This window comes from Eschrichtius robustus, chromosome 3, assembly GCF_028021215.1.
Source record: "Eschrichtius robustus isolate mEscRob2 chromosome 3, mEscRob2.pri, whole genome shotgun sequence".
NCBI lineage: Eukaryota > Metazoa > Chordata > Mammalia > Artiodactyla > Eschrichtiidae > Eschrichtius > Eschrichtius robustus.
This window is the reverse complement of record NC_090826.1, coordinates 43,295,602-43,308,386: the sequence shown is the minus strand read 5'-3', so window position 1 is coordinate 43,308,386 and position 12,785 is coordinate 43,295,602. Positions and strand designations below refer to the sequence as shown.

At 42.8% G+C, this 12,785-nt stretch overlaps 1 protein-coding gene across 1 annotated transcript in view; it reads left to right on the top strand.

The window, feature by feature from the left end:
* Window positions 1–10,504, top strand: part of LOC137760568 (calreticulin-like) — a 29,028-nt gene extending 18,524 nt beyond the window's left edge. Inside the window, 5 exon segments of the mRNA XM_068537535.1 lie at window positions 805–1,014; window positions 3,249–3,362; window positions 4,192–4,335; window positions 8,379–8,471; window positions 10,256–10,504. Coding sequence (XP_068393636.1) covers window positions 805–1,014; window positions 3,249–3,362; window positions 4,192–4,335; window positions 8,379–8,471; window positions 10,256–10,504 — 810 coding nt within the window.
* Window positions 10,505–12,785: the final 2,281 nt, after the last annotated feature.

Genomic DNA, 12,785 nt, shown 5'->3' with positions numbered 1-12,785 from the left:
CCAGGCATGGCCTCTAATCTCACAGAACTCAGAGTCCAGTAACGGTAAGAGTCAAGCAAAGGAGAATGACTACCTAGTCTGATTGGGGTCTGTGAGAGCACAGAGGAGGCCCCCTACCCAAGCTGGTGCCTTAGGAAATGCTTCAGAGAAGCACAAAGAAGGTTTCTACTGTGCTGAGTTTTGAATGATGAGCATGAATTGGTCTTGTAAAGGAAGGTGACAATTTTAGGGAGGATTGAGCTACTAGAAGAGGTAATCACATGAGAAAAGTCAAGGAGACTTGAGAAAGAGTAGCACTGCAAGAAGTTTGGCACAAGTAGAGCACAGGGGTGAGGCAGAGACTGAGTCTAGAGAAGCCCCTAGGTCCTGGCTCATTGGAGAACTTGTGTTTGGGGCCAAGTCCTTCCCTAGCAGGACTGTGCATACAGGGACTCCCTGGGATCCTGCTCAGGGTAGGCATTGTGCTGGGACCTGCAGATACAACAGATGAGTCAGAAACGATCCCTGCTGTTGAGAAGCTCAGAGTCTAGTGGGACAGACAGAAAAACAGACAAGATCAAAGAATGACCAGAGCTGTGATGAAGGGAAGGATGGGAACTAGGTGAGACCAGAGGAGTGTGTACTCAGGGGAATGAGACCCAAAGCCTCTTTTGGGTTAACCAGAGCAATGGGATGCGGGATGTGGAAAAGCGTGTTTGTGACTATGTGGGAGGTGGCATTCAGGAACTGAGGGTCTGTTTTAGATGGTGCATTTAATGCTTGAGGTCCAACAGGGGACTGAAATATTCCTCGTTCCCTTTCTAGATCAATAAAGACACTCACCTGTACACTCTGATTATTCACCCCAATGCTACTTATGAGGTCAAAATTGACAACCAGCAAGTAGCAGCTGGGGACCTGGAGGACAACTGGGACTTCTTGCCTCCCAGGAAGATAAAAGATCCCTATGCCCGGAAACCAAGGAAATGGGACAAACGCCTACAAATAGGGGATCCTGAAGATAAGAAACCTGAGGTGAGGTGTTGCGCTGGGAAGCAGGAGGGGATCTTAGCTGTGGGGATGGGCAAAGGAAGCTAGGAACAATGGAGCAGAAACGGGGAGCATCTTTCCCTCAAGGAGGTGTCCAGCTAAATATTGGTATCCAGAGAGGCACTGAGGGAAGAGGGAGGCACCTCATGTTTATTGAGGATTTACTGACCCTGCTAGAAGCCTCTATGAGGACAAGGAAAGTGATGCTTAAAAAATGAAGTGACTTGCCCAGGCACACATGCATTAGAACCAACATTTGAACCTGGATCTCTTTGATTCCAAAGTTATTGATATGGGAAATATGTGGAATATACTCACTGATTCATTATCATTCACTGGAAAGCTGTACTGGATACAGCTATGAATAGAACAATCCAGGGACTGAGAATCCTCCTGGGACTCAGAATCTAGTGAGGGATACAGACAAGTACATAGATGCAGGTCACACTGTGTAATTAATGGTGAGAGTCAGGGAAGCCAAATCCTGTGGGAGCCCCAAACAGGCTCCTAACTCAGGCTGAGTTGGGGTGCAGGTGGTGTTCTGGGAAGGAGGAGGCATGCTTCAGTGATTTGGTTAACCTAGGGATTGGAAACATAGACTTTGGGGTCAGACAGATATGGTTTGTATCTGAGCTCCACCATTTACTAACTGCGAAACCCCACCTATAAGCAGTTAGACCTTGGGCAAGGAATATAACAGCTGTGAAATTTCACAAACAGGGATTATTATAATACCTATATGTGAAGGTTGTTGTGACGATTAAATGAGCCAATATACATAATTTAGTGCCTGATACATAATAAGTTCTTAATACATGGCATTTATGTGTTAATCATGTACTGAATTTCAAACAGTAAATTCATTACAGCAAGGGAAATTGAGTTGGAGGAAAAATATTCCAGACCCGGAGAACAGCAGGAGTGAAGGCACATCAGTTAAGTGGAAAGTAACATGGTTATGTAAAGAACTGAAAGCAGCAGTTTAGTATTTTAGGAGCATAAAGTTCAAGGTGGAGAGTGATGGAAGATGAGTTGGAAGGGTCTGGTGGAGCCAGGTCATGGAGGGCCTCACCTGCTGGGCTGCTGCTCCTGAGGTCAGAGCAGGTTCACCCTCATGCAGAGGAGATGCTCAGGGTTCAGCAAGGAGCAGCATGGCACCCAGCAACCGGAATCCATTCCGTAAGGAGAGGCCTGTACAGAGGTGGGCGGTGGCCCAGCCATGTGTAGGGAGATTCAATGGGCTCCAAACCCAGGGGGAGGGAGGTGTAGTCAGGGAATTAAGGCAGATGATCAAGCAGTGTCTGGATCTTCAGCACCCTGGGAGAATTAGGGACTAGTTTACTTCCAGACCCAACAGGCAGGCTCAGGGCAGCCAGACTAACCATAGACTCTCCCTCCTGGTGTGGACCATGCACCTGATGTCGTCAGGGTTGGATCAAGGCCTGGGGGAGAGGGGAGAGGCTGCAGGCCTCTATGCTCCCTGTTGAGTAGACCCGGAGAAGCTGGAGACTACTTAGATAGGCTGGGATCTATCAAGTCTATAGCCCCCAGGAGAGGATGCTGAGTGTTAATGTCTCAGGAACCACAAAACAGCTGAGACATCCCAGGAGCTAGGGAACTTCATGCTGCTGAATGACTGTGAGTCTAGTGGGCTTGGCAGCAAAGCCTTTAGTAAGTCTGGGAAGTGGTCAGCACCAAGGTGAACTGCCAGGTAGATAGAGCAAAACTTTGGAGGCTCCAGAGCAGAAGAAATATGAACGTTAGGACAGGCCATGACTTGGAGCTCTGTCTTAGGAAATAGAAGGGACCTGGGGTACAAAGGAGGACTGATACAGACCTGGGAGCATGCTGGGGTACAAGGCAGGTCACTAATAGAGGCCTTCAGGAAGAGGGACTCAGGCTAGAAGACTTGTTCTGACAATTGGGGCACATAACTGGGGAAGGGAGAGGGCCAGGATAAGGGAAATTCCCATCTTATTTGAGCTTAAAGTAGTCAAGGTCAGAAGGATAGAGAATATGAGGAGGCACTGGAGTTGCTTAAAGGCTTTTTCTCTCCTGTATGTTTTGGATTTGTTTGCAGAGTCCTGAGCTGGGCTTTCACAGGGGTGAGGACAGGAGAGCGGCAGGCGTAGGGCGCCAGGTCCAACCCTACTGTACTCTGTATCCCAGTTTCATTCCGGCCCACCCATCTGCCCTCATGGAGGAACATTTTGTTTTAGGACTTGGAAGACTTTGAATACATCCCAGACCTGGAAGCCAAGAAGCCAGACGACTGGAATGAGGCAATGAATGGGGAGTGGGAAGAGCCCCTGATATCAAACCTGAAGTATAAGGTGAGGGGGTCTATCCTGCCAATCGGTATGAGAAACTAGAGAGAAGAGATGTAAATTTTAATCTACAGAACAGAAACTCTGAGATCCTGTGGTCATCTTCCTCCTTTCCCCTTCTCCATAAGACTGTAGCCTCATTTGGGCCGTGTTCTCAGGGCTGTGCCTATCTGGGAGAAGGTGGTCTGGTCAAGGTTGATGCTGGGAGGCAGAGGTCCAGGGAGCCCTAGGCAAGGAATTTGTCCGGAGTGGTGGAAATCAGTCAAAGGAACATGATCAAAACAGGAAATGGGTCTGGGGTCAGGAACCGGAAGTCTCAGAAGTGGTCCAGAAAGGGGAAGGGTAGGACATGAATGAGCCAAACATGTTGGGGGAGGGTGGGGGAACTTCTTTTTAAGGGCTAAGTCCTGACCTCATGTCAGAAATGAGAGGGAACTAAAGGAATCAACTATCAAATGGTCCAGAGATAATACTGACTGAAACAAACATTGTTTTATTTGGTCACAGTTTCCTACACTGCACACCAGGAAGAGAATGGCCCCAAGTCCAGAGTCCTTAGATGGCGGTTCCCTGTGAAGCTACATTTTCTTAACATCATGAACAAACTTATGCAGAGAGCTGGGACCAGGCTCAGAATGGGTCTCTGCTACCTTGTTCTTATCCCTCTGGGTAGAAAGGGGAACCTGGAAGAGTCTTGTGCATTAGCTCGAAGAAAGGGAGAGAAGCTCAAGGAATCCTGCTCTGAATCCTTATGCCTAGTTGATTAATCTTTCTGATTGCATGAGAAGAATGGAAAAATAGTAATGCTATGTTCACTCTTTGGTGCTTTGATTAGGGACAATGGAAACCTCGGATCATTCACAATCCCAGTTACCAGGGGGAGTGGATTTATCCAGAAATAGACAACCCTGAATATAAGCCCAACCCAACCATTTGTCACTATTATAACATTAGTGTCCTTGGCCTGGACCTTTGGCAGGTAAATCTCTCTGGGCTCAGAGCCAGGGAAGAACAGTCCCTCTAAAGTTTCCACAAAGTAGAAAGAGCTCCAGGCTGGAAATTACAAAACTTGAGTGAGTCTTGACCTTTCTAAACCTCAAACTGTTCCTCTTTAAAATGGGATTAATTATATTCATCCTAATAATTATAATAGCTAAAATTTATTGAGTCTCTACCATGTACCAAGCACTATTTCAGAGACTTTGCAAATGCCATTTAACTCTCACTATGAAATCTCCTACTTCTGAATGTGAAAACTGACATTCAGCAAAGTTAGCTAACTTGCCTGAAGACACATCTGGTAAGCAGAAAAGCTAGAATTTGAATGCAGGCCTTTCTGAGGCTAGATTCAGTGTTCCAATACTTTATACTGCTAGGCCGGTCCTATGTGAATCTTGGGGTAGTTCTGGAAATAAAAGGGAATCAGAGATGTGGTAAAACTTCGAAATATTAAAATCCCCAGATAGATGTTGGGACTGATTATCCCAGCCATGATGACAAATCCTGGCCTAGCCACCCTCTTCTCTGCCAGTTACCTTTCCTGGCTCTGATTTGAAGGAAAACAGGAGGGCTCAGATACTCAGGCCTTCACAGAGTTGCTTTCTTCCAATGAGACCTGATGTTGAAAATGGGGAGGATTCTTTCCCAACTCAGGAGAAAGAGAGCACCTCAAGTGCCTGCCCCAGAGTGAAAGCTTTAGCCCAGGAGGCCTCTTGGAAACTGCAATCTATCAATGCGTAGTCTTGGAATTCCCTTGGAGAGGAAGGGAAAGTGAGCATTAATATCCCTTATTATTACCCTGTATTATGTTTGAGAGAATTGAGAATCAGAAATGTCACACGATGTGCCCAAGAGCACACAGCTAGTGCATGGGAGAGACAGGATTCAAAGGTCTGTCAGCCCGTAAAGTCCTTGTTTATTGACTACACCCACTGTACAATAGAGCCTCTAGAAACTGCAGCCATTTGACCTTGGGTGTATCCTGGAATGTTCTACAGCCAGTGAAATCTCTGTCTCTGACCAGTGATTTCTACAGTTCAAGGCTGCTAAAGGTCTCTTGAACAGACACCCCCAATTTGAAGCTTTCTTGGTTTATTTATTTATTTTGACTTTCTTGTTTTCCTGACTCAGTGAGGCCAGCACACAAGTGTAAGGAGATGAAGTATGTAAATTACCATGTGCATAGTAGGGGTTCAGGAGAGAAGGAAGAAGAGAGACATATGTCCTTCTTTTGTTCCTTTTTTATCTGAAGAATGTGGATACAGTTTGTACAAATTCCCATTGTTATCTCTTTTTGTTTTCAGTTGTCCCTTTTTAATAAATAATAGGAACTTCCTACATCTTGAAAAAATATGTGGTCATATTAATATGCCTTATCTGATTGTTCCCTTAAAATACATTGGGGTTTTTTTTTTTCCACTGAAAACATTAAGGCACACACTTTAAACAGTTTCTTTGTTCATCTACAAAATTTAAAAATTATTTGACACTAATTGCTCTGAGTTCTATCTTCCTCCTCAAGTAGGCAAACCTTTCTATTTGAGAATTTAAACCATGCTGAAGGAGTGTTTCTCAAACTTTAACATGCGTATGAATCACTCAGATCTTAATAAAATGCAGATTCTGATCCAGCAGGTCTGGGATGAATCCTGAGAGACTACGTTTCTGAAACTCCAGCATTATCTCTTTTTTTTTTTTTTTTTGGTCTTGTGATACAGTTCTGCACAACGCTGACATCACCCTTGCAGGCATCCTTTCCTTTTAAGTTCTAGTTGGGTCTGGCACTCCCAAGTCCTACTCCACCCTACCCACTCAGCCAAACCAACACATCCAGTTTATCACAGGGTCCCTGCACCTCATTGGAAAAGCCTAGCGACTCTCAGCATAGAGATGGGCCGGAATTCTCTCACCTGCCCTGCCCCAACCCGGGTTTCCAGATGTTCTGTGAGTCCATCGCCCTCTGCATCAGGTCCTAGCCTAGCAAGCTGCTTAATCTTCCTGCTTAGTCCCTGACCCATCCTGTTCTCTGTTCCTACACTCCCATACACAGTCCCTTTTCTTTTCTTTCCTTTTATTTCTCCCTTAGGCAGAAGATACTGCATTCTTTCATCAGGACAGAGGCTAGGAGGAGATGGCAGTGAACAAGAAAATTCTTTCTCTTAGCTTTGGGACTCCTTATGATCTTTGAAGGAGTAGTGACTCCAATGAATATAGCCTAACAGCCATAATGCAAAGCACATTGACATTCCTTAGGTCATATGGTCTGTGTCACAGCCCTGTGGGGCTGGAGGGTAGGGCTTATCATCTCTGTTTTACTGACCAGGAAGCGGAGGGCTTAGGGAGGCGACTTGGCTTGTCAAGATCCCATAGCTAGTAAGTGCCCAAACCTATACTCTTCCCATTTTATGATTCAAGTGGGACATCACAGGAAACCAGGTAACTTCCAGTGAATTAACTTTTTAGGCTTTACAGTCTCACAAAGCTTTCTCACATATTCTTTTCTCCTGAGAACTGTATGAAGAAAGCAGGGAAATTATATTTTCTTCCATTTTCCAGATAAAAGCATGGAGGCACAGAAGAGATATGAGTAACCAAGGTCCCTCCACTAGTGAGTTGTAGGAAGCAGGACTGGCCCTCATGTCCTGATTCTCAGTTGGAGGCAGAGCCAGGAGTTTAGTGTAGGGGGGATGGGGGTAAGTGAGCACCAGAGAGAACAGGGGAGATTGGAAACATTTCTCGTGCAAGTAGAAAAAATGGAAGAGCCAAAAAACGAGCAGTTCCCTAACCAAGACTGCTGACAGCTCAAAAAGAAAAAAAAACAAAACAAAAAATAAATCCCAACTCACAAAAAGAAAAAAAAACCCAAAGAAAAAAATCGTGAAGTTGCATAAGGAATTATTAAAACCAATTTTTTAAATGGCTCAGAGGAAATTAACGATCTTTATTCAAAGTGGCTATTTTGTCATTTATTTTTCTGCTGAAGGCAGGGTTGGGGGAATGATGTAAGCCAAATAAAAGTCTTTCTTATTTAAAAAAAGCAAAACAAAACAAAACTTTTTTCAAACCCTAGAGGAAGGACACATGATAACTCATGCTGCAAACTTTCTCGTGGTCACACAACGGCTCTCACACAATTAACTTGCTGATTTATTTAACATATAATACTAAAGCAAAAAAATCCGGAATGACTCTCCTTTTGTTTCTTTTGAAACATATCCAGATACTGAAAAGTTATGATAAAAACTATTACCATTTATCGAATGACTGTTATCTGCTAGACACTATGCTTTACATATATTATTTCTAATGCTCATGACAACACTTCAAGGGAGTTATTTTTAATACTTCACTTATGAGGGAATAGGCTCAGAGGAGTTGAGTAACTTCCCCAAAGTCACACAGCTAGTATGTGGTTGAGCTGGTCTGTCTGACTCCATGACTGCTGCTCTTTCTATTCTGTTCCTTTATCATTAATAAACACTGAAATTATTATATACAATTGACTTGATTCATCTTTTTCTTTAATTGTAAATATTAAATATGTTATTTTAAGAAAATAGAAAATCTAAATTGTGCTTGCACTTCTTGTCAAACCTTTTCTTTTCCCTGTATTCTTTTAGTTTTTCTGATTATATTGAGGAGAGAACCTTAAAAAGGACATCTATAAGTGGCAGCAGAGACTATCAATCTGAGCTGGGGCAAGAGCCACTGGACAGCAATTTGGAGCCTAGCAGAATGAGGAAAATTTCTTCACAACCCTATGAAAGAGTGGTCACAGGCTTGGAGAACACAGAACCTTGGGAAACAGTAAAGTAACTTCTTTCTAGAGCAGATCAGCTAAGGTGGTACAGCATTCTGGACCCTCTGTGCTCTTAATCATCTTTGTATTCCCTCACTCCACCTCAGTTATTGATTAAAATCTCTGGGTCCGTGGCCTGGGAATCTGCATTTAGCAAAGCTTCCAGGTGATTTTTAAAACCTTTTGACCTAGTTCTAATAATCCCAGGGTTTTCATTTCAACAGGTGAAATCAGGCTGCATCTTTGACAATTTCCTTCTTACAAATGATGAAGAGTTTGCAGAAGAGGCTGGAAATAAGACCTGGGGAATAAGAAAAGTAAGATTTTTCCCTCACTTGGATTTCCAGGTGTCTGACTCCTCAGTTGTGCACTGTTCTCTGCATTTAAAAAATCAGTCTCACAGTCATTGTCTCATTTGCTGGTTACATGGCCCTGAGAGGCAGGGTAAAGAACTTGTATTCATTGGACATCTACAACCTTGTACTTGACTCTCTGAACACCTTCCACAAGTCTTCCCACTTAGCTCTCAAAACAACCCAGCAAGACAGGTATTGTTATTCCCATTTTTCAGATGTAGGAATTGAGATTCATAGAGTATATATAAACTGTGCAAGGTCACATGCAGCCTTTAACTTGTTGAGTTAGAATGCACACTCCTTCTGTGTCACACTCCCTGCTCACAGTGGGGTGATCTAGAAGGGAGCCACTGAACCCATTTCTGATGGATGACTTGGAGAAGGAAGCAAGATGTTAGTGCTGTTTACCAGCTTCCCTGCTCTCCTAGAACTATTTTACGGGTGGAGTGATACTTAGGACAATGGCTTCTTCTTGGTGTCACCCTTCATCCAGACCTCCTGGTTCTGCAGGAAGGGTGATTCAAGCAGGTTTGTGGCCAATGCTTGATTACCCAAAAGGCAGACGAGGCTCCTGGTTAGAGCACCAGCAAAGCACAGGCATTAAAAAGAAATTTTTGAGAGAACTTTGATACTTAGCATTTTCAAAGAAGCATTGACACAGTCATCATGGAAAAAATAAAAATGAGACTTTTTACACTTCTTAGTCTGGTTTTGTTTTGTTTTTACTTTGAGGTTATCATCTAATATTGTTTTCTTAAAATAAATTAATTTATTTTATTTTGGCTGCGTTGGTTCTTCATTGATGCGCGTGGGCTTTCTCTAGTTGCGGCAAGTGGGGGCTACTCTCCGTTGCGGTGAGCGCGCTTCTCACCGCGGTGGCTTCTCTTGTTGCGGAGCACAGGCTCTAGGTGCGCGGGCTTCAGTAGTTGCGGCACCTGGGCTCAGTAGTTGTGGCTCACGGGCTCTAGAGCGCAGGCTCAGTAGCTGTGGCACGTAGGCTTAGTTGCTCCACGGCATGTGGGATCTTCCCGGACTAGGGCCCAAACCCATGTCCTCTGCATTGGCAGGCGGATTCTTAACCACTGTGCCACCAGGGAAGTCCCAAGGACTGTGTCCTTTCTTTAAGGCGCCTCTGAGTAGTAAAATTTATGAAGACAGCTCTAAAGATCAAATTCTAGCACCTGGATGAACACATTAGAGAACTCAGAAGTCCCATTTCTGACTGCAAATTTGTACTGGCTACAGTTCAAAAGCAAATTCAAAGAGTTCCATAAAGGTTGTTTTACTGTGATTTAGCAGAAAGAGGGCCAGACTCAGAACCAGAAAACCTGGTTTCTAATTCTAGTTCTACCACTCACTAACTATATAGCTTGGGGAACTGATTTAATCAGTCTGAATCTCATATTCCTCATCTAGAAGGTGGGAGCAGTAACACTTCACACATTGCTGTAAGGAATAGAAATAATGTGTGTAGACTGCCTCACACCATGCTTAGCAATGCTGTGGGCATTAAGTAGATGTTTGTTTAATCTGAACCCATTTTATTTATGAACAAATTACACACACACACACACACACACACACACACACACTTCTCTCCACCCAACACATACTGAAAACTTATAGGTAAATAAACACCATACCAGAAATCTTTAAGAGTGTGGGAAGATGCCAGACATTTCTAAAGTGAGTTAACTTTGTTTATACCATCTGTAAATTATTTTGAAATTCCACACTCTAAATAGGACATAGAGAAGCAATGGAGAGAACTGTACGAAGAAATGGAAAAAAGAAAACAGGAAAAAGAGGCCAAGAAGAAAAAGGAAAAGGAGGAGGAAAGGGAAGATGACATCTGGGGAATTGAAGAAGAGGGAAGTGAAGAGGATTCTGCTGAGGAACCAGGAAATTACAGGCAGCTGAAGGAAGATGATGATGAAAGAGCATTTCTGGGTAAAAATGTAGAAGTCCGTGTTGGTCAGAAGGATGAACTATAACTGGGTAAAAAGTGGTTACTACTCAGAGGCAAATGACGTTGCTTAGAAGGAAGAATGTTCATGGTTTGGCAAAGTCTGGGGAGCAAAATTACTTGCTCTCTCTGAATGAACATTGAATTTGGATTTCTATCCCATCTCCTTTGCTCTGTATGACCTTGGGAAAGTCCCATCACCTCTTGGGGCTTCTCTCTCCTTGTCAGTGGAAAGGGAGTGATAATTCCTGTTTCATGAGGCTGCTGTAAGGATTAAATTAGCTATGTGTGCAAAGTGCCTGATATAAAAAGACAATCAACAAATAGTAGCTATTACTACTTATCATTATCATGGTATTTATAAAATTAATTGACAGTAAAAAAGCCTCTGTATAAACTTGAGCCTCACTTTCAACTTATTCCAGTATATCCAGTGATTTTATTTTGTTTAAATATCTGTATTATCTAGTATTTACTGAGCAGTTCTGATAGCTGTATTTGTGGGCAATGATGCTTGATGTTTTCTTCTTGCAGGTGTATCAAGCACTTAAAAACAAAATCAGACTTCCTCTTAACATAAACAAAGATACTTTGTGAAACTCCTTTTGCTTCTCTGCTGTTTTGTGCCATAATTTTTAATTAATTATTACTTGTTTGCAGGTTTGCTGGTTTTACAGTTATCCTTTCTGTACCATCGGCTCACAATATCATTATATGCATTCACATAGCTCTTTACAGATCACAAAGCACTTTCCTATAAATTTGAGCAACTACTGCAATGTGCTCATTTAATCCTCAGAACAGCCATTGTAGAGGATACCATTATTATCTTCCTTTTACAGATGCAGAAACTGCTAAGAGGAGGCAAGTCACTTGCTCAGGGTCAAATTGCCAGTAAGGGGCGGGACCTGTATCTGAATTCAAGTTTGTCTGGTTCCAAAGATTATCCTTCCATTGCATTAGGCTGTTTGTTGAATGAGTGAGTAAATATCTATTACGACTGAGTACAGATAGTAGGCAAGTCTCACATGGAAAAAATACCCTTTTAACAAAAGTAATCATAAAGTAATTTTCCTCTTTTAAAAATTTTCTCAAAAAATAAACATACAGACAATCAGTTGCATGAAGTGTGACAGCCTTTTCACAAGAAGCTAATGTGGTTGCCAGGTGTTCAAGGCCACCATGGTTGATTCCTGGCCCTACTTACTTATCAGCTGTATTACCTTAGGAAAGTAATCTAACTTGCCTGTGGGAGTTATTTTCTGTGTCTCATTTTTCTGTGTCTCATTTTTCACATTTGCAAACTCAGCTGTGAGCATTAAATGCTGACTCTTCCTTCCTTTATTTTACTAGGACTACACCAAGGATTAATCCCAGTCTGGTTGGAGAGTCAAGCCCAGACACAATTATCATATGATAGCACAGGGCTACAAATTTAGGTCTGGAACATCGTAGGTGCTCAATAAATATTAGTTAAAAGAATGAACAAAACTCTGACTGGTGCTTTCAGGGAAGAGTTCATGAAGGAAGTAACTTTTGAACCAGCTCTTGAAGAATACATGTGTCTGTCTTTCGGAGGAGGATATGTGTGAACCAAATTTCAGAGTCAAAGAGTAGGGCACCTGTATGACAGGAGTGGGGTGGTGAGGTCGGGGAGAAGCAGCAAGAACTCCTTCTTCCTTCTTTCCCGTAGGTTGGAGTCTGCTGTAGTGTCTGGGCCTTACAATCTTTGGAATGTTCTGGTTTGGAAAACTTGCCTTTGCAGGGAGGCAAAACTTTACCTCTTCCCTCTTAGGGTCTTCAGCTGGGCCTTAGAATTTAGTTAACGTAAGACAGATGAACAGGAGAAAAACATACAAATTTATTCAATGTAAGTTTTATGTGACACGGGAGCCCTCATAAGGAAATGAAGACCCAAAGAAGTGGCAAAACCTAAATGCTTTAATACTAGGTTAAACAAAGAGAGGCAATTGTGGAAAAGTAACTAAAATGTACAGGGAGGCTAAAGGAAGATAAGAATTATTTTAACAATGTCAGTTTGTGTAGAATTCTCTTGCTCTCAACTTGATGAGTGTTTCTTTTCTCCTGGTACGTGGAGGGCAGCTCCTACATGGGAGCTTTACCTCCTGTATTCAGGAGGAAAGGGGAGCTCAAAGTATCCCTTTTGTATCTGCTGTTTTTCAAGTGCCTTTAGCTTAAAATAACCCTTATGCCAAAGTGGCATATTTTGGGGTAGCATATCTTGGCACCCTTCACCTTTATACCTGTTTCTATAACATAAGAGTCTTCTCATGGTGAAAAAGAGCAAG